The sequence below is a fragment of the Salarias fasciatus genome, chromosome 18, assembly GCF_902148845.1.
Source record: "Salarias fasciatus chromosome 18, fSalaFa1.1, whole genome shotgun sequence".
Taxonomy (NCBI): Eukaryota; Metazoa; Chordata; class Actinopteri; order Blenniiformes; family Blenniidae; genus Salarias; species Salarias fasciatus.
The window spans coordinates 3,095,942-3,119,212 of NC_043762.1; the positions used below are offsets into that span (position 1 = coordinate 3,095,942).

Below are 23,271 nucleotides of genomic sequence, written 5' to 3' on the forward strand. Positions count from 1 at the left end.
TACTTTTCCAAAGAAAACCCAAACCTGTCGACACATTAAGATACTTGTTATGCAGTGAAAGATCAGTCACAGGAGAGAGTTACTTATGCAACCTTGAACATGATTCAATGTTTCAATTCACGTCAGAGATCTGAGGCCAGATCTCACCGTCAACAACACAAAAACTCATTTCTGACCAGGAACAAGCTTCTTCTCCAGATGCATCTGGATTCACTCAGTAGTAACTCCATACTCCAACCAACATGAGCCTCCATGTAATTACAGTTAATGTGATAAAGACAAAGGCTAGAATAGCATCTCTCCTCCCCTCCGGTGACTCGGGTGAGCATTATGAAATCAGCTGGGAGGATCCCAGAGGAATGGGCCAATTCTTTTGTGTCTCCGAGACAAAAGCCGATCAAATTCTGCTTTACACAAATGACAGTAATCGCTGTAAAGGTGTTCAAAGAAAACAGAGTCAGCTTTCCTCAAATCGGCAGGTTAAATGTTTCCAGTGTTCAACAGATTGTATGACGTCTGTAGAGGCTTCAAGGAGGTCTTCTCGTTCACTTCACGGACAAATAGAGATCAGAGAAATAAAGAATGAGCTTCCAAAAACACAGATGTGCCCACCGTCACTTCCAAAACATCTGGCAATGATGGACTCAACCAGGGGTGGAGCTGCAGGGGCCAGGGAGGGCGGAGGGCAGAGGGTGGAGGGCAGGGGCCAGGGAGGGCGGAGGGCAGAGGCCGGGAGGGTGGAGGGCAGGGGCCAGGGAGGGTGGAGCTGCAGGGGCCAGGGAGGGTGGAGGCTCCAGTATAATGTTTATCTAATGGTAGATTTTGTGAGGAGTCTGATCAACAGAGCTTCACTGAGCTTCTATATATTCTGTCAGTCACTGTGGTAGTTGGCCCAACTTGAGTAATTGTCTAACTTACCTAAAGTTAAAAGAAACAGCTCATCTTTGATTTGTTCAGGTTTAGGAATCTCCATTCTCTAATACTGTTACGAAATATAAATCATGTACGTGCATTGTTTGCATGTTTTAACAGGATAACAAACAGCCCCATGCCAGTGTGCTGGGAGAAGCCTGCGATGAAATTTACAGGAACAATCCAAACATCAGACGAGCAGTCAGCTGATCTTCACCAAAGACAAGCTGGACCAGCGGACCTGATGGAGAGGAGCAGCCGGATGGTGGATGTGTGGACGGGTGTACATGTGCTGTTTGAATAAGATGTCCAGGATCTTGTTAACGTATTTCTGTTGGACTCCTTCTGAAAGGTCATCTCAGTGAGCAGGTGGGGGTCACACCTGGAGTCCACCTGCCTCTCGGTGTTGTGGGACTCACAGGACGATACTTCAGCTCCCAGATGGGGCGGCTGCATTTTGTTGAATGGTGAAGAAAGAAAAGCCTGTCTGGCACAAGTCCACATTCAAACCTACCAACAGCAGGAGCTGTCCTACGCTGGAGGTCCAGCCAGCGGCAGCGCTGAGGCGACATACTGTACGTCGCATTTTCAAATCAATGAACTGGTTCTCCGGTCCGCCCTCATTATCTTCTGCTCTGGCTTCCATCCAAGACAACAGCAGCCATTGTTCATTTCCTCCCCTCTGGACAATCCAGCGCCGTCCCCTGATCCTCACCGGTCCACAGTTCTCATCCACAGGGAAACGTGGTGAATACAGGCGTCTGGAGGAGTGTTCTGCTCTCCAGGGTTTCCCAGTCCGTCTTTTCTCTGCATGTAGTCTGTCCTCATTGAGAGTAGAAACAAGTCATCTGCATTGTCAGTGTCCTCCTGTAGTCCTGTAAAGTTCCTCCTTCCTGTCTGTCCACCGTCTCCATGGCCTGACCAGGTCCAGCCTGAGCACCGCACCATGTGACGGTACAGCCCATCGCCTTTTGTCTTCACTGTTTAACTTGTATTGCTCCAAACTGATCTATGAAGAAACTATTATTACCACATCATGAACACCGTTCAGCTGTTATCTATTCAATCTAAAGACAAAATGTAACCTTTTATTTCATTTTCACATGTTTTTATCCTCCGTTGAATGTTTTTCTCTTCCTTTAGCTTTATTTGAATTTTATGTCTTTTTTCCTGAACATTTCAAATTGATTAAACTCCCACATTCCATTTCAGGATATGTTACATTCCCTGAGGTTTACTTTTTTTACGTTTTTAGTAGTTTTCTACATGCAAAGATTTTATTTTGATCATTTTTTGGAGCACAATAGGAATAGGAGTAACAGAAAAACGATAAATATGATGAAGTGGCATATTTCTATACTTCCATGTGCACTTTGATGTTTCGTCAGCTGATTGTAAAGCACTTTGAGTTGTAAGTAAGGTAACTGATGTGTGAAAAATACCTACAAATTATTGGATTTAAATTATTCAAATGGTTAAAAATATAACAGGGTTTTAACAAGACATTAAGGATCAGTAATAGTTCTGAAAGCAACAGGAAAGACGCTGTGATACTGAAAACTGTGACATTCTGAAATAATCTGAGTATTTTGAAAATGAGAAGTGAAGTTTGAGGATGTGATCAACCCTCTGCTCTCCTCCACTGGGACTCTTCTGGAGGAGGAGAAAGTCCAGGAATGCTGTTTGTACATTTCCTCTGATACTGAAACTCAACACCCACCTACAAAACAGCGAGCCCTGCCTGACCCGGCCCTGCCTGGCCTGGCCCGGCCCGGCCCTGGCCCGGCCCGGCCCGGCAGTGGCCAGCGCTGGCGACCACAGAGGCCTCTGACGGAGCGTGAAAGCTGAGCCGGTGTCGGCAGCGGCCACGGGCCAGCAGGCCCGGTGTCCCAGGCATCGGGTGAGCACATCCGCTACAGGACAGAAGACGATACGCAGTCCAGCCACCGGCGCGGGGCTTTCCTGGAACTCAACACCACCAATCTGACCCAGATCGACATGATTTAATCCCCCTGTGGCTGCTGCTGCTGCTGCTGCTGCTGCTGCTGCTGCTGCGGTGACTTGGATGCGGTGGAAAGGTCAGGTGGCACATTAGATCACTCCATGAACATATCGTCAAATTAAAATAGTTGTTTGAGCAAAGTGTTTATTTTTTGGTAAATTAGCTCCAACTGAGACAATGACTGTGGAAGCAGAAAACAGTTTGCATTTATTCTTATAATCAGAGCACATAAATTAAAAACCTTCAAGCATTTTTCTTTTAATCCTATTGTAATAATTCTGGAAAAAAAATGAGGATCATATGAAATCAATGTTTGGGATTACTTAAATTGAAATTATAAAGAATGCTTAATATATTTCAGTTTATATGCAAGAATAAGAAATCTGGAAGGTTAACCAGATGAAATCTTGGGAATATTCATCAGATTTTAGGATGAAGCTGTCTGATCAGCTGAAATGACGGTAAACTGAATCACATGTTCAATAATAATATTATCAATAATCACATGAATGACCAGTCTTTACTCTCCTGATCACTGATGGTGCAGTGGAGTTCAGGTTTTATTCATTTCACATTCATCATGAGCTAAAACTTGTTCTGCAGTCACAGAGGAATCTTTACATGTTGATGGGAAGAAACTGAAGATGTTCGGCTCATTTTTCACAAAAGAATTATAAAACCCAGTTAGAAAAACGTTCAATACACAAAAAGGCTGCACTTTATTTTAGAATCTATCTATATAAAAACCCTAATAGATTAAAACAGAGTGTTATTTCTCAGTGTTTCTGACTGTTCTGTTTGTGAGGAACCAGGTGTGTGGATGTTCCGGTCCCGGTCTGGGTCTGGTTCCTCATGAGAGCGGCTCTCTGCAGTGTGAGGGCCGCTGCTTGCTGCCCTCTAGTGTCTGCAGGCTGCGCGGCCTCCTGTGGGCCTGGGCTCGGTCCAGGTCTGCAGACAGCCTGCGGGCCATGCGGTCCGTGGTCCTCTTCATGCTGCGGGCCACCTGGATGGCCCGGTCCAGAGTCCGGCTCACGTCCTCCTGCTGTGAAGAAGCAGAGTGTCAGCCTGAGTGAAGCGTGGCGGACGGACCCGGCCCCGCGCTGGCCCGACCTGGCTCCCTCTGCGCCTGCCGGTCCTGCTCAGCCTCCCGGAGGCCGCGGGCGGAGGAGGCCACGTCCGCTGGAAGAAGACGTTGCTGGGCAGGACAGCGGTGTCCGACTGGGTGGAGCGTTTCCTGTGGCGGGCCGCCGGCTGCTGGGGCTCCAGCAGCTTGTAGCTGGAGGGGAGACACAGCGGTTAAAAGACAAAACACACCCAGACGTCAGAGCCAGAGGGAAGGAACAGAGTAAAACCAGAAAATCATCTTTACATTTTGGTAAAAACTGCTGTGTTCAGGGACCCACAGTGCTGAAGACTCTAGAGACGGACGGAGGCCTGGCTCCGAGTGAGGCCTACCAGGAAGTGTCAAAAACTCTCAACATCACAGCTTCCACCCTCTGAAGGCTCACTTTTACAGTTTTTTTGATAACACTTTATTTGAAGCCCCCCTGTATAACACATTATAAGTACATTTATAAAGCATTATAATGTCATTATAACACATGTAGCTATAGTTATAAACATTCATAGATGATCACAATGCCAGGACCGAACCCTAACCCTAACCCTGACCCTATGCTGTATAGTGAGTTATAAAGCATTGTGATCATGTATGAGTGTTTATAACTACTTATAATGTGTTATACCGGGTGCTTCAAGTAAAGTGTTACCATTTTTTTAATGGTTGCATTTTATATGCATGATGTGTACCAATGTTCCACAAAAGTAGCTCATTTTTCCCCGAGACATTCAGCAACGATGCAGTTTGTGAGTTAGCTTCAGAGGAAGCTGCAGCTGTTTGTTCAGGTGGGGGGGGGGGGGGGGGGGGGGGGGGGGGGTTTACCTGGCCGGCAGGCTGCAGGAGGAGCCGTAGCTCACCTGGAGGAGGGGCTTCACTGGGGCCGGGGCAGGGAGGACAGACCACCTGTCCTCACAGACAGAACTCCTCATGATGGCTGCAGAGCAAGAGAAGACTCATCAATGTAGTCAAGGAGCAGTTTCTGAGATCTACGGTGCCATGCTCAGATGCTCTATTACTTCAGACTACAGTATTTAATGTAGTAACTGATTTTAACTTCAACACGAAAAAAGGTGCTTTAATCCAAAATTCAAGAGATTCAATTCAATTCAGCTTTATTTACAGAGAAACCCCAACTTCACATTGATTTAAACAATACGGTTGAAAAACAAAACGAGACACTGAAATGACTAAATGTTCACTAAAACGGGTAAACTTGGACATGTGCAGCTGCTTATCTTAATGTGTTTGCTAAAGAAAGTGCTTTTTGTAAACTAAATGGAGAGAGATGATTCAAATTGGTCAATTGAATCAGATGACACAATTTAAACACAGTTAAAAAGGGTCATGTGAATTAACAGGATGTGTTTAGTCCCAACAAATCCCAAATTCTGAGCATTTCCCTCCATTCCATGGTAAAGTTGTTCACTCCCTTTCATTAACCCTGGCCTCAACCTCTAATCCCCCCTCTAAACCTAAACCTAAGCGCTATAACTCCAGCCTCTACTTACATGCTTAAACCTAACCCTAACCTATAACCCTCCCTCGAAATGTTAACCCTAAACCCTAACCTACAACCCTACACCGAAACCCTAAACCCTAACCACAACCTCGGACAGTCCCTCTAAACCTAACCGTATTCCTAGATGTGCATTTTCCCTGCAGGAGCACTGAAGTATCAGCTCTGACCTCTGTTGGACTGAAGGTCATCGTGAAGGTCGTCCCTGCTCCGTCTTCTGCCCCCTGCAGGCGAGCTGTGGAGCTGCTCAGAGCAGCTGGTGTCTCCTCCGTCTGTCCCTGCAGAGAGACCGAGGGTGAGAGGAGGCTCTGCTTGGTTCTCAGGGATTTGGACACGGCGGAGGTGGTTCACCTCTGCTCCTGCTGGGGTCCATGTCCGTAGAGATCCAGTCCTCAATCCTCACCTGAGAAGAACTGAGGTTTCTGAAACCTCTCCTGGCTGACTTCTCCACACTGTTGGAGGAAATAAACCACTGATTTAGAGATTGAATCCCACCTGATCTGATGAATGAAACCAGACTGATGCTCACCTGTCTGAGGCAGGCTTTTGGTGGGACCTGGTCTTGGACCTGCGGCCGTCTCGCTCCTGCCTGTATTTTGAAGTCAGATAGTCCATCTTCTGTGCCAGGTGAGGCAGCTGCACTAAGCCCTCCTCCAGGTCCTTCTTCATCCGGGACACCTCGGACTGCAGGGCCAGGATGGCCTCACTGGACACACACCAGACCGCTCGGTTACTGAGGGAGCTGCGACAGGGTCTGCCTCTGGACCAGGGACCTGTTTCAGACCTGTTGCAGGAGCAGGGCTGCAGCGCTGGGCCTGGCTCTTCAGTCTCCATGGTGGAGCTGGGACCAGGTGGAGAGGTGTGGGGTTGGGGTGGAGCGGTCGGCTGCAGCTCAGATCCTGCTTGGGTTATAGGAATGGCAGAGTTCAGAGAGCGGAGGAGACGGGGACAGAGCGAAGACCAGCTCTCCCACCTCGCAGTCTGACGGAGGACTCCTTGGCGGTGCTCTCCACCCAGCGCTCCACTGCAGACGCTGCGCCGCGGCCCCCTGCTGAGGCAGCCTGGAGGCTGGAGGCGTCGCTGCCGGAGCTCACTGAACCTCCATCCTGTGACTCCGCTCTGCAGCAGAAGAAGACCCCGTCACGCCCCACCCAGTGGTGGAGACCGCTCAGCAGCTCATGTCCATACCGTCCCAGCAGGGGCGGCGGAGACAGGCCGGACGACGACTGGGTCAGATAGGAGCTCCCGAATCCACTGTCTGTCTCTGGACTCACAATCCTCTGCCCACAAAAAACACCATGTCACAAAATGAAGTTCCTCCTGCTGTGTGAAACTTTTCCATCCGTCTTCTCTAAAACCTCGCCTGACTCAGGTCAGGAGAACGATAAGATAACAGCTGAGATCAGGATGAGGCCGACAGACCTGAGAGCAGGAGGCGTTGAGACGAGGCGCAGACAGACCGAAGGGCGGCTCGCAGTGACCCGGGTCGCATCCCGCCCCGGGGCTCCGGACCCCCTCTGGGCTGCGACGGCTGGAGCAGGAAGCAGGAGAGGCCAGCGGTGAGCAGAGTCCAGACTCCAGCAGAGCCGCCTGGCTCCATCACCCACCTGTCGGCCCGGCTCCGCCGCCCGGTAGCGCTCAGGTAGGCTAGAATGTCGCTGTGGTCGATGGCCTCGGTCCAGACGGAGCTCCTCTCCTCTTCATCGCCCTCCTCATCCTCGGCTGACGGCGCCCCCGGCCCCCCCAACACACCGCGAGGCGTCCTGAAGCAAGACCGACAACCACAGGTTGACCAGGGCGCAGTGTTCCCTCCACACCGAGCACCACCCGAAAGACGAGAGCCACACCACACACACACACACACACACACACACACACACACACACACACACACACACACACACACACACACACACACTAAACAGTGAAGTGTGTTTCCTGATATCAATAAGTAAAGTATTTGCCATGTCAGGTAAAGGAAACCACTGAAATATTTAGAACTGCTACAGCTCGCCTTCTAAAGTTTCAGTTCACAGGTATTGAGCAGATCACAGCCTGCTGGGCTGAAACCTTTCAGCAACACATTAAAATGATGCTTTTCTTATTTTAATTTGTGTTTTCTTGGTGAATGCTGTCTGCGGCCCTGCTGGTCTCTGTTAGGACTGCTTTCACTGACACAGTGCTGAGTTTCTGTGCTTTTAATGGACTTTATATCAATATTGGAGGAAAGTTGTGGCAGAATCGGGCCTGTTAAATTTCTGTCAGACAGCTTTACTGGAGAGTAAAGGTTAACATTTCAGAGGAGAATATGAAAACTCAGCTTCTGCTGAGTCTCTCTAAATATGAATGTAAATCTACTGCAGACCAGAAAACATAACAAGACACCGTGGAGCCATCAGGAAATGTGAGGAAGAACAGATGTTTTTGCAGAGGGAACTTTGTTTTTTGTAGGGAGAGGCTGCAGAGCTGCAGGATGCAGCTGTTCATGATCAGTACCATGAGAGGCAGCTGTTCGGACCAGGAGTTGTGAGAGAAGAGTCGGCACAGATGGGCTCAGTGCTTCGGCCCTTCAGCTCCTCTTCTTCCTGTGAAGCAATGGAAAAGAGCGAAACTGAGCCCTGAAACATGAAACCAGTCAGTTTGTCTGCATCAGGAGCACAAACTGAACGTCTCCACAAGAGGGAGACTTTTTAAAACCCATAATGAGTGAAAAAAAAAAAGTTATACCATCTTCTGTTCCACGATGGAAAAGTTCACATTTTGAATCATAATTCATCACAACATGAAGTTTGAGGGATACTGTGAGGATGAGGGTTCTGCTGAATGATGTTCTAAATACTTCCACAGCCATCAGGTCATGTTTAAAGCATGTACGTTCAGTTTTGCCTCCAGTCTTGTGATTAGATGAGTAGTTTCTGAGCTTCTCCTGATCGGAGTGAGACGACGGTCCAGATGTGACCACACCTGCTGGAGGGGCGGCGCAGGTGAGGCCGGGTCAGATGGGAGGGTGGAGGAGGAGTGAGGAGGGGAGATCTGCTCACACACGTTTCTATCGATCGCCTCCTTTATCTCATCCAGGTGCATCCCGATCCTGAAGATGTCTCCCTCCACCAGCCTGCGCACAAGACGTCACACACACAGGATTGGAGCCCCGTCCATACAGAGAAGCCTCAGGCCGCCGCAGGCGGGGTCAGCTGATGCACCTGCTGGGGTCAAAGGTTCCTGTGTTCCTGCACAGACCCATGTGGTTCTGCATCTCCAGAGCTCGGTGCTCCTCCTTCCTGCTGATGTAGCTTCTCTCCAGCTGGTCCTGAGCCTCCATCATGCTCCTCAGCATCTGCAGACGACGCAGAAGACGAGAGGAGAGGTGAATAAACGATAGAAACACTGCTACAGGATGAAGACGTTCTCACCGTCTGTTGATCTGTGGTGTTCATTGTCCTGTTGCTCACAATAACTTTGAATTCTTCCACCTAAACAGAAGATGAACTCTACATTATTTCATGTTTGGCACTGAGCGGTTGATGAGTGACCTTCAGACGTACTTTCCGCATGAACTGGCTGACGATGCTTCTCAGGTCAGAGGTCATTCTCTGGCCGTCACTGGGCTCATTGTCCTCGCCGTCACGTCTGCAGCGAGCCGTGGTCTCCAGGCTGCCGCCGGCGGCTGCGTCTCCTCTGAGGGACGAGCTTCCTGAAGGAGGCGAGGCAGGATCGATGACATTCACACCACAGACGCCCTCCAGGCCAGCAGTGAAACATTTATTATCCCCCATCAAGCATGAATTCATGAGCCTGATTGAATTAAGACAGCTGTTGAGAAAACTCAACCTGTTTGGACTGTTTCTGTATTGTGAATAAATGCTGTATTTAATAGCCATTAATCAATATTTTAGACCTCAGGTGAGATTTTTCACTGTAAATGAAATGAAACATTTAGAAGATTTTTCTGATGTTTTAATGATTCAATAAATATGAAATCAGATCTTTTGATCAAGGAAACTGGATTTATCTTCCTTCACCATTCAAATGACTGAATCCACTCTGCTACAGTCCACAAATACGATAAGTTCACTCACATTTCTGACTCATTTTAATTTGTTTGAATGAAGTTGTAAGTATAACTGTATCGTCTTTGGAAAATAAGTTCTTGTTCTGCCTCTTTCTATTTGATATTACTTGGTAAATTTCCCTGGCAGAACGTCAGTTTTCAGGTTCCTTCGCTGCGCTCCACCTTCAGTCTACTGCAGCTTTCCAGTGAATGTGTTTTTACGAGGATCAGACACACCGATTGCTTTTTTAAACATCTGCTTGCTGTTGATCTGTCTTTGTTTCTTCAAACTAAATCTCCGTCACATTGTGTTTTTCAACCTTTGTGTTCATGTTGTTTTAATGTGGACCGTTGGATAGCTTCGTGCTGTATGAATAAACTTCCTGAACACTTTCAGACGAGGTCTTTTGTGCAGAACGGTGTCATCTGAGCCTGTTCCTCTCCATGGTAACTCGTGTGCTTGGTTACATAAACCGCAGGTGGTGAAGCCCGGAGGAGTACCTGGCGGAGCGGGGCGTCTGAGACGACTCTCCTGGACCAACTCGGACCCTTCAGGACCATCGTGCCCCAAATCAGAGCAGGGCTGTGTCTGTGGGGACAGGAAACACACCTGAATGTGTTTGTGTGCGATAAGAATACGTCTGTATTCTGCATCCTCGGGTCACTCACGTTGGGCTCTAGTCTCATTTGGTCGATGATGTTCTCTGCTTCGGCGTACTTTGTTAGTAGTTTATCATATTCAGCCTAAAAGAATGAAAACAAGCTGATGAGCGTCTGGTAGTGGGAGGACAGAGGAATGGAAGAGAGCTGCGGGAGATTCCACCTGCAGGTGATGCACCAGCGCCGGAGGAGTCTGCCGGTCTCTATCTGTGAAGACAAAGGGCTTCTCAGGCGGCTCGCAGGAGTCCTCCAGGACTCTGCTCACCACGTCCAGCATGCCGGGCGAGGACTGGGCCCGGAGGATGACGCCGGGACCCTGAAGTGCCGGTCTGACTGCTCCGCTTGGAGCTTTGGGGATTTTAACTTTAGGTTGAACCTTGGAGAAGTCGGGAAGCGGGTAGTGAACTTGTCCCTGACCGTACTTCATCTCACTGAAGGAAGTGGTCCGGAGCAGGGGGGCCCTCTGGAGCGGCGTCTCCTCCTCTGCTCTGGTCTGCTCGGGGGTCTGGGGTGGATCTGGACCTGCGGGGCTGGACGTCCTGCTGTCAGCCGCAGCGGCTGATCCCGGCTCTTCGTCTGAACCTGGACCTGCGGCCGAGCGGCTCGCATCGCTGCGGTGTGTTTTAGCTGAGCTCAGGACCGTCTCGTCCACGCTGTCCAGCAGGGACACCTCGGGCAGGGTCTCGGTCTGGAGCAGCCAGCCTGGCCTCAGCAGCTCCTCCTGGGAGAAGTGTCTCAGCAGCACCTGGCTGACGTCTGCAGGGCACCGAGGAGCCGCCTCCGCCGCTTCAGGACTTCTCCGGACGGTGCGCGGTCCCTCGGAGCTCACGTCTCCCTCCGAGCCGGCGGTCCGGTCGAAGGAGCAGCTTGCAGGACTCCCATCGTAAGGCAGATCCTCCTGATCCTCGTCACTGGTGCTCCCTCCTCCGTCCTCGGCCCTCTGGTTTACCGGCAGCTCGTCTGGCACGGTGTTCGGTCTTTGTGCAGACACTTGACACATGCTGCCGTTGGCCCTGTCGACTTGCACTTTCTCACTTCTGCTGCTGACGCTGCTGCTTTCGGAGAAGGCTGACAGCTCTGCACTGCCTGCAAATGAAGAGAAGCAGGAGAAAGACCAGCGGGAGACTGAAAATCAGTTTGACCTGAACAGTCTTTTAGTACGTGTTGCATCTCCTGGCAGCAGATTGATCACAGAAAACACATTTAAACATTTTAATCATATTCCACCCGATTAAAAACAGAAGAAAAGACAGAACATATTCCCCCCATCAGTCTTGAAGACCAGCCCCTGATTCTGCAGCAGCAGAGGAAGACGGACTCACCTCTGAGGTGGACGCTGGCCTCCGAGGCCTCAGACTCAGCTCGGGACAGACGCAGAGCGACAGAGCTCTGCAGGTCACTGAGGTGGAGACTCTCATCCTCACTCAGGTCGACCACGATGCTCTGCTGGATGTGTCTCTCCCACAGCAGGGTGAGCCGGCCGTCCCGCTGGACGTCCCCGTCCGAGTCCTCCGGTTCAGCCTCCATGGAGAAGAACACCGGTCCGACCCGCCTTCACCTTCACCCGAGAGAAGCAGGAAGAAACGAGGATCGCTGCTTCATCGCTTAGCAACGCCGCCGTGAACTGACAACACTGGATCAAAATGTGCTGAGCCGTCAATTATTCAACACTTACACAATGCCAGGATTGTCTGCAGTGAGGAGTCAGCATGGAAGTGTGTGTTTCTCTGACTGAAGTGTGATTCCTAGAATTACAGCATAGATCTGATCAACACAGACCTGCGGTCAAAACAGAACTATTTATAATCTTTGCTTTACTTTAAACTGGCAGTGCAGAATGAAAAACAAGAAAATATGTCAGAGGATTAAGATTAGGATTAAGAGGTTTCACTGGTGTCCCTGAATGATCCCACTTCAGTCCAGCATTCCACATATTGTAAGAATGTATTTCTCAAGAAAAGATTTGTTTAATAGAGAAGCATATTTTTCTGTTTGATTGTTTTTGGGACATGTTGAAAATAAATACAGTATTTGAACATATGAAGAGCTTTTTTCATCTTTTCTTTAACACAGTTTGATTGTCCTTTTATTTACTTTCTGTTGTTTTGTTGCTGCACGGTGGTGCAGTGATTAGTGCTCTTGCTTCACATCAGAGAGGTCCTGGGTTCAAACACCAGCCAGGCCCAGGGTCTCTCTGTGTGGGTACTCCTCCAGGTACTTCCGTTTCCTCCCGCGGTCCAGAAACATCCAGGTGAGCTTAACTGGTGACCCTAAACTGGCTCTCGGTGCGAATGTGCGTGTGTGTGGTTGTTTGTATCGGACTGGTGACCTGTCCAGGCGGACCCTGGTGACCTGCCCAGGCGGACCCTGGTGACCTGACCAGGTGGACCCTGGTGACCTGCCCAGGCGGACCCTGGTGACCTGACCAGGTGGACCCTGGTGACCTGTCCAGGCGGACCCTGGTGACCTGTCCAGGTGGACCCTGGTGACCTGCCCAGGCGGACCCTGGTGACCTGTCCAGGTGGACCCTGGTGACCTGCCCAGGCGGACCCTGGTGACCTGTCCAGGTGGACCCTGGTGACCTGACCAGGTGGACCCTGGTGACCTGCCCAGGCGGACCCTGGTGACCTGTCCAGGTGGACCCTGGTGACCTGCCCAGGCGGACCCTGGTGACCTGTCCAGGTGGACCCTGGTGACCTGACCAGGTGGACCCTGGTGACCTGCCCAGGCGGACCCTGGTGACCTGTCCAGGCGGACCCTGGTGACCTGACCAGGTGGACCCTGGTGACCTGTCCAGGCGGACCCTGGTGACCTGACCAGGTGGACCCTGCCCTTGCCCAGCTGGGTTTGGCTCCAGCACCCCGTGACACTGAACAGGATTAGCGTTACAGAAGATGAATGATAGTCCTTCTTTGTATTCTCCCCCTCTGTTATTGTTACTGTCAAATTGAAAATTAATCCAAAGTGAGAATCTGAAGTAGACTGATGGTTAGGATGACATTAGATGGTGGTAAATTAAAAACATGTCACTTTGAAATTTCACATGAATAAAGTGCAGTGGTCTGATCGGATTATAGTGAAAACTGAACGGGATGAAAATGAGGGGAGCAACACCCCGACACACGGGTCCAGCAGGTCCAGACACAGCCTGGCAGACCCAAGGGGGCCCGGGGGAATCACTCTGGGGAACACCACACCCCACCCCGACAGGACATCACAAGAGAAACAGGGCAGAGCCCCCACCCCTCATGGCAGCCGGAAGACAAGTCCACCAGGGTCCAGCTTGAGTCCAGTTCAAGACCCGCATCCAGGGCATCACGACCTGCTGAGGGCCCAGTCGCCCACTATAGTCCCCCCTCAAGGATCCCCGACCACTCACCCATACGACATGCACCCTCCCTTTAAAAGTGAAGAAGATATTCATTAGCCAGGTGACGTCTGCTCTGAACAGGTTTTGACCTGGATCCAACAGTCCTGTTCTAGACGAAGACCTGCTGATACTCACTGTGGATCCTCGGCAAGTGAAGTCTGTTCGATCAGTCCTGCTCTGTCCCCCCCCTCACTCATTCACTCCGTTTCCCCTCTCACTAGTTCACAGTCTCCCTCTCTCTTTCTTGACATCTGCTTTCTCGGACAGCTTCAGTTTCTGTGGCATCGTCAATAATGTATGAGTGCAGGGCGAAGCGATCATCCAGAGCCGGGCTGGACGTGGGTGAGATGGGTGAGTTTAGCAGGTAGCTGGACCTGGGGTGTCTCTCAGTCCTCCATCCTGTTCTGGTCCACAGCTGGGGCACCTTCAGGTAACCAATAACCCTGCTTGTTGGTCATCACTGTACATACTGCGTTAAAGATGTTATATTGTTCTCTCCTGCTCTTTCTTCTCTTTTTTTCTTTATAAATGTTCAAACAATTGTAAATACTAGGACTTCCTGTTTTTCGGAATGTTTTTATTTTTTTATATTTCTCTTCTATCCTGTTGCATTTTGCTTCAATTTTTTTCCTTCACGTGGAGAGTGAACAAAAGCTGGAGTCAAATTCCTTGATTGTCATGAACTAACTTGGCCATTAAAGCTGATTCTGGTTCTGATTCAGTAACAGAGTCAGAGCTCAGAGTGTTCTACAGAGTGTCTGGAGATTCGTCCTTCCTGTGGACACGACTCTATCACACTGCTCTGTAAGTAGTGTTCGTTGTGTTTATATGTCAATTCCTGTTACTACAGGTATTAATAAAATATTTCTATTCTATTCTATTCTATTCTATTCTATTCTATTCTATTCTATTCTAGCATCAGATCAGCAGGTATTAGTACTCATTTATGCAACAAGAATATCTTGGCATAGATCAGCATATGCATGAATGTATTTAATCATTTTCAGCTCTTTCTACTCTTGTTCTTGATTGATACCAGATTGTTCTGTCTTCTCTGGAATCGATGAAAGGATCTTAAGTTGTTGAATGTTTGTGTGTTTTATCAGCAGGATGCTGCAGTAAGTCAGTGCTTCTGTGGCCAGGAGCTGCAAACAGCTGATTTATTGACATACGTCATCTCTTCTGTATTCAAATCGATTTGTCCAATGGCTGTGGAGGGGGCGTGGTCATCATTTGAATGCTGTCCTCTGATTGGCTGCGGGTGGAAAACACAGCAGCGATCCGACGTTTTTCTTCTTTTATCCGAGCGAAGTTAAAGTTTTCTAAAGTTTAAAGATCATGGTGTGTTAGTTTCATCAGAGTCTAGTTCGGATATCAATCACGCCCGTCCACATCTCTTCAGCGAATCTCATGTTTTCACGGCTGTGAGTAAAGAAAATAGGAATAACCGGGACTTTTGTTCGAGCTGGATCGTCTCACGTAAGTTCAGGAGCTAACATGCTAACGCGAGCTAGCGGAGCCGTCCGGCTAGCAGAAGTTACTAATTCATGTTTAAAACTCAGTAAAGACCAGTAACCTCACACTCTAGCTGATGACATAAAGTTACCATCCTTTACATTAAAGGTTCGATAGTAGACTCGGTGTGTGAGGATGTGTTGAGTTGAGATTAAACGCTCATAGATGGATTATTATCTGTCATTTTACAGCTTTCAACACAGACATTACGCAGATCCATGAGTAATAAACTGGGTTTCCGGGAGAGATTAATCACTCCTGCTGACCAGTGTGTTCATCTTTAGTCACAGGTGTTTTCAAATTATGTTGAAATCTAATTTAATCTGAGTGTTTCTGTCATTACAGAGTTGTTAGATGTTAAGATACTGGGTTTTAAAAACATAACTGACCTCAGTTCTAATGTTTCAAACTTATTTTTTGTAATTGATGCAAACATCATTTCTTGGTGGTTCAGTGGTTTATTAAACATATGTTCAATTGTTAATCATGATGCTAATAGTCTTCAATAGAAAACAAAGAAAAACATGATTCTATCAATAATTCTGATTAACTGCTTTGATTTATAAACTAAGAACAAAACCTTTAGTCTCTAAATAGCTTTATTTATTCGTAATAAATCTTAAAATGTTGAAATAAGGATGCTTCACAGTCTGGATTAAAGTCTGGAAAATCCTCTGAGATCCATTGGTTAATTTTTGTCTTTAGTGAGATAGAATATAAATCAGCTTCAGCAGACTGATGTCCGTTCGTACTGTGATGGATCCGTATTGATCCACACATGAAGTCCACAGAGATAATTTAACATTACTCCAGTGACTTAAATGCAGAGAAATATAGCTTAATCTGCAGAAATATTTACTTCTACAGCACATATCTGCTGTAATAATTGTTAGACTTTTCCTGGTGATGGCTCAGTATTGTTTGGCACATTCACTTCAACACCAGAAAACACATGATGAGTTTATTAGGTACAAAGTGAGCGAGCTCTGGAAGAGTCGGTACTCTGAAGCTGTTTTATAAACTAGTAACTGTGTGTGTTTTCCTGTGTCAAGGCTTTTTGCTCAGTTTAGTGTAATCTGATTTCTGTTTGATGTGAATAAGGAAAGTCCTTCACCACATGTTTATTAAATGTCCCACAATGTTCCTTCCAGGCTTCCCAGATTTCCTGTTCCTGTGTGGAAGAGTTACCGGTCAGTAAGCCTCCTCCTGTGTTGTGTTGTGTTGTGTTGTGTTGTGTTGTGTTGTGTTGTGGGCTTTCTGCTGCCTCATGGTGGTGTTTCCATATTTAGAGCATGCAGTCACACACGGCATCAAAGCGTAGAGAAAATAGCTCCCGTCTGCTGCTGCAGGTGAACTGACGTGCTGTTTGTGACGGTGACTGATAACCACCCCTGAAGCTGCTGCTGTTTTTCTCCAGAGTGAAGCATCGTTTCTTCACTTGTTAGTGTTGAGTGTAGCTTTTCGAGCACACACACACACACACACCCAGCTGGCATGCAGTGGTGGAAAAGGCACACACAACTGTAAGACTTTAAACCCACTCCGGAAGCAGCAGCAACAGGATTGGCTTTTAATGGCAGGTTTGTTTTTTTAGATCGCTGCTGACGTTTATGGTTTTCAGAAAGTGTGGATTGACGAGTTTTTTTCTAAAGCTGCCTGCTGCTCCAACTCGTTTTCATCCGGGCGATCATTGTGCGTTTAATATGAAGACAGTTGATTCACAATGTCCAGCATGTTCATTCATAACGAGGAGAGATCCAGTGTTTGAACTGGGGCGTGTGTGTGTGTGTGTGTGTGTGTGTGTGTGTGTGTGTGTGTGTGTGTGGGGAAAAAGCCTTCTGGTTTAACTTTGGGGGCCAAACGGGTGTGTCCGCTATGATTTCACTGAGGAATGAAGTAATGGCTGGCTCTGCTCTGCAGCCTCTCTCCTCCTCTCTCATCCTTCCTTTTTGGTGGGAGCCAGTGAACTGGTCTTTCTTTGGAGGACCGTGCAGCAGGTTGTGGTTTTCCTCTCCCTCCCCCTCACCCGTGCTTGCTCTGGCTCGCCCTGCCGGCCCTCCCTCGCAGCTGCTCACCTTGTAGCACCTTCAGAGCGCTGCGACCTGACCGCCTGAGTCACCGTCTTAGACTGACAGCTCGCTGTGTGTGTTCATCCCCTCTCCCCTCTCGCTTCCCGCCTGCTCGTCCACGCCGCTGTTTGGTTGGTGTTGCCATGGCGCTGCGCAGCCAGAAAGAGGCTTCACATACGGCATCTTGTGTTCTCTTCACAGAGGGCCGCTAACAAGAGATTGAGGGCCACTGACGCAAAGCACACCGTGTGTGTGTGTGTGTGTGAAAGCAGCTGTGACGCTCTGCAGCTCATGGCTGGACCGCGTCCCGTCAACGTTCAGCAGAGGGACGATCGGACGGTCCGCCACTTTGGGTGACTTTTTATCGGCTTTGCCTCGTCCAGCCCAACGTCCCTCAAACATTTTTCTTCTTTTTTCCTCTCTTGCGGACTCTGTTTTCAAACGCAACCATTCTTTCGGGAACGAAACTGGGATTTTCCCTCATATTATGCACTTCGATGGATACCGGTGGCTCAGTGGTTAGCATGGGAGCTGAAGAGCCGTCCTTTCATGTCCGCTACAGGTAGGAACCTCCTGTCTGCCGTCTGTGGATCACATGCTCTCTCCTCCATCTCTTCACTCTCTCACTGCTAGTTTTAGAGAAACATGTCGCTGAATGACCTGCTCTTTTTGTGACAGTGGAACTGTTTTGCAAAGTGAACACCAGCATGTATTTATGTGTTTTATATAGAATCAAAAATTGAGACTAAAACCTGAAGTTAGATTAATTTCTCCATGCGATCGGTGTCATTGGTGACTAAAAGTCATGCGCTTCCAAAAGCTGAACAGACACACGGGCCAGGTGTCCCCTCATATCGCCTCCAGATCACTTCAATATTTAAACAAGGCCTGAAAAATTAATGACTGCCGGCTTTTCTTCACCATGACGTGTGTGTCCAGGTTATTGGGGCCACGCCGGCTTCTGATTGGCGAGCGGAAGGCTGATTTCATCTCCCAATACGGGACCGTTAACGTCAGGGGGCCGGGGCTTTACAGGATGCTACACGTTGTGATTGTGTCTGACACATCTGATAAAGCTGCTTAGCTCTCAGCGAGTCCGTAATCTGCAGGGGGCCGCACACCCTGTGGCCGTAATCTCAGGTGACCAGGTCACCAGAAGAGGGCTGCAGGGAAGACAAGCAGATTATCCCAGGAAGTGCTGATGGGGCAGTTTGCTCGCCGCCATGCACTGGAAGCTAATGCTGTGACAGCATCACACACGTTCCGCTGGACCGTTTCCAGCGCGTGATGCTTAAATATCCGGATGACGTCAGGTGACCTTTGGCTTCATGCCACAGAAGAGGAAGACCAGTTCTATTTTTGAATTTCTTTTTTACAGAAACAGTTTTTTTATTTAGTCTAGCCTGAGAATGGGTCTGTGCTAGTCTCTCCATGCTGCAGCCGGACAGTTTTTTCCACTGGAAACCTCAGTAGATGCCTCTCAGATGTTCCATGTGCTGCTGCTGCTGTTGTAGAAGAGGAAAAGCCAGCAGGTAGGGCAGCGTTTGCCTCGGCGGTGCTGGTAAACGGGGCGGTTCAGGACCGCTGAGCTGACCTTTATGGGACCTGTTGCTTCACGTGAGAACTGGGGGCCAGATTGGATCTGTCCGAGTGTTTGACAGAGTGAATAGATTCTTCCCAACAATACAGTTTCCTGAACAACAACAGCCATCTGTCCGGGGAGTTTGGGCTCCGTACCAACATGCTGCCTAATCTTCCACTCGCAGATAAGCCAGCAGTTATTGTCCGAGACCCCTCTGAAAATTGCAGCTGAGCCAAATAACCGGAGTAACCTGGAGTTTGTGAGATCTAAGACAGGAGAGTTTTAAAGAAAGGTTTATTAACTGAACTTAACACTTGTTTCTCGGTGTGTTTTGGTTCTTCCAACTGAACGACCCCAGCTTGTGACCCATTCGGCCCTCTGAGCAGGCTGGCTGCAGAGCTTTCCTTTACAGCTTGTTTGTAGTGGAAAGATTGGCTGAAGTCCCATCAGAAGGTATTATTATAGCAGCTTCTTGGCTTGGTGGTTACTGGTGGTCGCTGCCCCAGCGGGCTGTAAGGAGTCTGCTTGACTTTCTGAGAACTGTGGAAGGAAGTGAGCGAGCTGCAGCATAATAAACAGAGTGGAGGCCGAGCCATTGTTCTGTGGAGGTGGAAGGAAGTCGCTCCACGACAACCCTGCTGGGAGCTTCTGCCTCCACCAGAGTCTGGCTTTCATTTGCTAGTAGGTCAGAGTGAGAGCAGCTCGCTCCGCCTCGCCAGCTTGGAGTTGAGCTCGCAGAGCTTCCTGAGCTGGAGGATCTGACCGGCTCTCTGCGCTGCAGGATGGAGGTGTCCTGCCTCGAGCTGGCCCTGGAGGGCGAGCGGCTCTGCAAGGTGGGCGACTACCGAGCGGGCGTCTCCTTCTTCGAAACCGCCATCCAGGTGGGCACGGAGGACCTCCAGGTGCTCAGCGCCATCTACAGCCAGCTGGGAAATGCCTACTTCCACCTGCACGAGTACGCCAAGGCCCTGGAGTTCCACCGCCACGATCTGACCCTGACCAGGTGGGACACGCTCCAAACCCCAGACCCTGCAGGACGCCTCTCTGTCTGCATGACTGACGAGTCACGTGTTTTCTAGAACCATCGGCGACCTGCTGGGAGAAGCCAAAGCCAGCGGGAACCTGGGAAACACACTGAAGGTGTTAGGGCGCTTCGACGAGGCCGTGGTTTGCTGTCAGAGACATCTGGACATCGCCAGAGACATCGACGACAAGGTGAGGCCTGAGGTTTGAGACCATTCCAGCTGTTTTTCTGGTACCGTCGTCTTCACATCATGTTCGTCATGTTTCTCTAAGAGTGTCCGTTCTCACGGCTGACCTGTTCATGTCCCCCGGATCTCCGGCAGGTTGGGCAGGCCCGAGCTCTCTACAACTTTGGGAATGTGTACCACGCCAAGGGCAAAAGCATCTGCTGGAGCGGGGCGGAGCCAGGAGACTTCCCGGAGGAGGTCATGACGGCGCTGAAGAAGGCATCGGAATATTACGAGTAGGTCGCAGCGGGCCGTTTCGCTTTGATCCCCTCCGCTGTAGTTTTGCTGCCAGGGGTTAAAGTTGCCGTCGATGCTCTTCCAGGGAAAACCTGGAGATCGTGAAGAAGCTCGGGGATCGAGCCGCTCAGGGTCGGACTTACGGGAACCTGGGAAACACTCATTACCTGCTGGGGAACTTCCACAAGGCCGTGGCTTCTCATGAGCAGGTGTGGACCCTGAAGTGCCGAGAATCCCGAGAATCAGCAGCTGCAGAGCCCATTTAACAGAACCTCTGTGTTTCTGCCGCAGCGGCTGCTCATAGCCAAGGAGTTCGGTGACCGCTCGGCTGAGAGGCGGGCTTACTGCAACCTGGGCAACGCCTACATCTTCCTGGGGGAGTTCGAGGTGGCGGCTGAACATTACAAGTAAGACACACATCACAGATGGGTTGAAAAAGGTTTTTTTTTTTTACAGGATTGGATTTATTAGATGAAGACTTTCATCTAACTGTGAATGAAGCCTTTGTTTTGTGTCCCTCACAAACCTCTTTGAGCCGTCCTGCCGCCACAACAATGGGAATCTGTGAAAGAGCCCCCCTCCCATGGCTGACATGGCGCCTTGTTCCCAGACCGAGCCTTTGATGTGGACAGTGCATGTGGAAGCCGTTGAACTGAGCCTGTGTGTGTGTGTGTGTGTCACCAGGAGGACGCTGCAGCTGGCGAGGCAGCTGAAGGACCGGGCGGTGGAGGCTCAGGCCTGCTACAGTCTGGGGAACACCTACACCCTCCTGCAGGACTACGAGAGAGCCATCGACTACCACCTCAAACACCTCATCATCGCTCAGGACCTCAATGACAGGTACACCGTCGCCCCCCGTCGCCCCCCTGCGCCCCCCTGCGCCCCCCTGCGCCCCCCGCCGCCCCCCTGCGCCCCCCGCCGCCCGGTGGATTCACGGTTCCTCTCTGCAGGATCGGGGAGGGCCGTGCATGCTGGAGTCTGGGGAACGCCTACACTGCGCTCGGAAACCACGACCAGGCGATGCACTTCGCCGAGAAGCACCTGGAGATCTGCAGAGAGGTATGCTGCAGCCCAGCAGAACGGGTCCAGCGTGCTGGAGCGGCGGGAGCTGATTGGTGCGTTTGATTTGTTTCAGACCGGAGACCGAAGCGGAGAGCTGACCGCTCGGATGAACGTCTCCGACCTCCAGATGGTTCTGGGTCTGAGCTACAGCACCAATAACTCCACTCTGTCCGAAAACAGGGAAACGGACTACAGCCAGCACGGTGCGAGCAGCGGCGTCCCTGCAGGATGGGCGGGCTCTGAGCTCTCGGTGGACCGCTGAACTTTGTGGTTTCTCCTCAGGAGCGAGGCCTCGGACGAACAGGCGACACAGCATGGAGAACCTGGAGCTGGTCAAACTCACTCCGGATAAGATCAATGTACTGCCTGCTCACGGTTCCTCGCTCTTCACCGTCACCTTGGCTCTTCTGTCTCCGCCCCCCTGCTGGTTCCGCCGTGTTGATCTGGTTTTCTGCCTCTCAGGGTCAGAAGTGGAACAGTGACATCCTGACCAAACAGTCCAAACCGTCCCTGGCCAAGGCCTCCTCCAAGCTGTTCTTCGTCAGCCGCCTGCGGGGGAAGAAGTACAAGTCTGGCGGCTCCAGCAAAGTCCTGCAGGACACCAGCAACACCCTGGACTCGAGCCAGACCGCTGCGCCGGGTCCTCAGAAGGTCTGTCAGTCTGTTGGTCCTCCGGGAGGACGTGGTGCCGCGCCTCGTCCTCTGACCACGGCCCTGCTGAAACCTGTCTCTTCCTCCTCAGAGGCTGAGTCCCGACATGCTGGGAGACGAGGGCTTCTTCGACCTGCTCAGCCGTTTCCAGAGCAACCGCATGGACGACCAGCGCTGCGCCGTACAGGCCCGGGGCAGCAGGCTGTCCCTGAACAGCGGCGCCGACTCGCCGCCCAGATCCATCAGGAAATGTGAGTCAGCACGGCCCCACGGTCCGGCCGGCGCGAGCCGCGTCGTTCTGACCCGCCGGTCCTCTCCGTCCGTCCCGTAGCCGTGTCGGAGTCCGCCAACGTGTCCAGCGCTCAGGGCGGGGGGCTGGAGGAGGCCTCGGCAGCCGGGGGGAGTCTGCCGGGGCTCCGGCTCAACCAGACCAGCAACCAGGCCGTGCTCAGCCACCTGATGGCCAACGCCGACAGCGCCGAGCCCGACGACGACTTCTTCGACATGCTCGTCAAGTGCCAGGTACCCGAGCGCCGCGTCCCGGCGGGGGTGGAGGGGGTGGAGCTGATCCCAGCTGGTTGGCGGCCATGCTTAATCCTTCCCTCCTGATCTCGTCCTCTCAGGGGTCCCGTCTGGACGACCAGCGCTGCGCTCCGCCCCCTCCCCCGGCCCGAGGGCCCACCGTCCCAGACGAGGACTTCTTCAGCCTCATCATGCGCTCGCAGGCCAAACGGATGGACGAGCAGCGCGTCACCCTGCCTTCAGCGGCCGGCGCCGCCGCCGCACGGCCAGGCTCCACCTAGCTCCCCTTCAGTCCGGCGGACGCCGCCGCCCTCAGAGCACCAGCAGTGTTTGTGTAGCTCACACAGCGAGCTGCAAGTAGCATCAGGGACAGCGTGCCGTTTTTCCACCGCACATTTCAACTCCGTGTTTCTCAGTACAACTGCAGTTCTCTTTGCTTTTTACTTTATCTGCCGTCCAGTCACGTCACTACGAAGTGAGAATGAGTGAGAGCGCGTGGACGCGACCACGGAACATGTTTTCTTTTCTCCATCCACTGAGGTCAGTATAAAGAAAAAATGAATTTAACCCATGTACAGTCCTTTTCTCTTTTGTATTAAAAACAAGGTTTGAGGAATAAAACTTCTTTTCTGTAGGATTTGTTGTTTGTCTTTAATGGGGCTGAGGCACGGTGGGGTAGTGGTTAGCACTGCTGAATCGGAGGGCCTGCTGTCTGTGAAAGTATTAAAACGACTTCCTAACTGAGATTTATG

The 23,271-nt window shown here is 50.6% G+C and overlaps 2 protein-coding genes across 5 annotated transcripts; one reads left to right on the forward strand and one right to left on the reverse strand.

Annotated features, from left to right (window-relative positions):
• Positions 1–6,075: 6,075 nt before the first annotated feature.
• On the reverse strand, positions 6,076–11,788 carry aknad1 (AKNA domain containing 1). The gene is made up of 14 exons (XM_030114967.1): positions 11,584–11,788; positions 10,425–11,347; positions 10,271–10,345; positions 10,103–10,190; positions 9,096–9,244; positions 8,754–8,887; positions 8,515–8,665; positions 8,047–8,135; positions 7,158–7,313; positions 6,973–7,081; positions 6,739–6,830; positions 6,524–6,669; positions 6,335–6,449; positions 6,076–6,256 (listed from the first exon to the last, which is right to left on the reverse strand). Exons 1-14 carry the CDS (start codon positions 11,786–11,788, stop codon positions 6,076–6,078), a joined length of 2,613 nt encoding a protein of 870 aa, XP_029970827.1.
• Positions 11,789–14,899: 3,111 nt separating this feature from the next.
• gpsm2 (G protein signaling modulator 2) lies at positions 14,900–23,156 on the forward strand. Of its 4 annotated transcripts, XM_030114144.1 has the most exons (17): positions 14,900–15,110; positions 16,298–16,336; positions 17,417–17,554; positions 17,732–17,777; positions 19,579–19,800; positions 19,877–20,012; positions 20,144–20,283; positions 20,370–20,493; positions 20,576–20,691; positions 20,969–21,124; positions 21,235–21,343; positions 21,420–21,549; positions 21,629–21,705; positions 21,809–21,997; positions 22,089–22,248; positions 22,329–22,519; positions 22,621–23,156. In XM_030114144.1, exons 4-17 carry the CDS (start codon positions 17,740–17,742, stop codon positions 22,798–22,800), a joined length of 1,968 nt encoding a protein of 655 aa, XP_029970004.1. In that variant the 5' UTR covers positions 14,900–15,110; positions 16,298–16,336; positions 17,417–17,554; positions 17,732–17,739; the 3' UTR covers positions 22,801–23,156. The 4 variants fall into 4 exon arrangements, with proteins under 4 accessions (XP_029970004.1, XP_029970002.1, XP_029970005.1 ...); XM_030114142.1 differs by having other exon boundaries at positions 17,417–17,777; XM_030114145.1 differs by lacking the exons at positions 17,417–17,554; positions 17,732–17,777.
• The last annotated feature ends 115 nt before the right edge of the window (positions 23,157–23,271 follow it).

Coding starts and splice junctions, on each gene's coding strand:
- aknad1 (XM_030114967.1), bottom strand. CDS start 11,788: ATGGAGGCTGAACCGGAGGACTCGGACGGGGACGTCCAGCGGGACGGC. Junction 9,245..10,102: donor CAGACGCCCCGCTCCGCCAG/GTACTCCTCCGG, acceptor CGCCTCCTTCAG/GAAGCTCGTCCCTCAGAGGA. Junction 6,831..6,972: donor TCAACGCCTCCTGCTCTCAG/GTCTGTCGGCCT, acceptor TTTTGTGGGCAG/AGGATTGTGAGTCCAGAGAC.
- gpsm2 (XM_030114142.1), top strand. CDS start 17,713: ATGGATACCGGTGGCTCAGTGGTTAGCATGGGAGCTGAAGAGCCGTCC. Junction 20,013..20,143: donor CCAGAGACATCGACGACAAG/GTGAGGCCTGAG, acceptor GATCTCCGGCAG/GTTGGGCAGGCCCGAGCTCT. Junction 20,494..20,575: donor CCGTGGCTTCTCATGAGCAG/GTGTGGACCCTG, acceptor TTTCTGCCGCAG/CGGCTGCTCATAGCCAAGGA.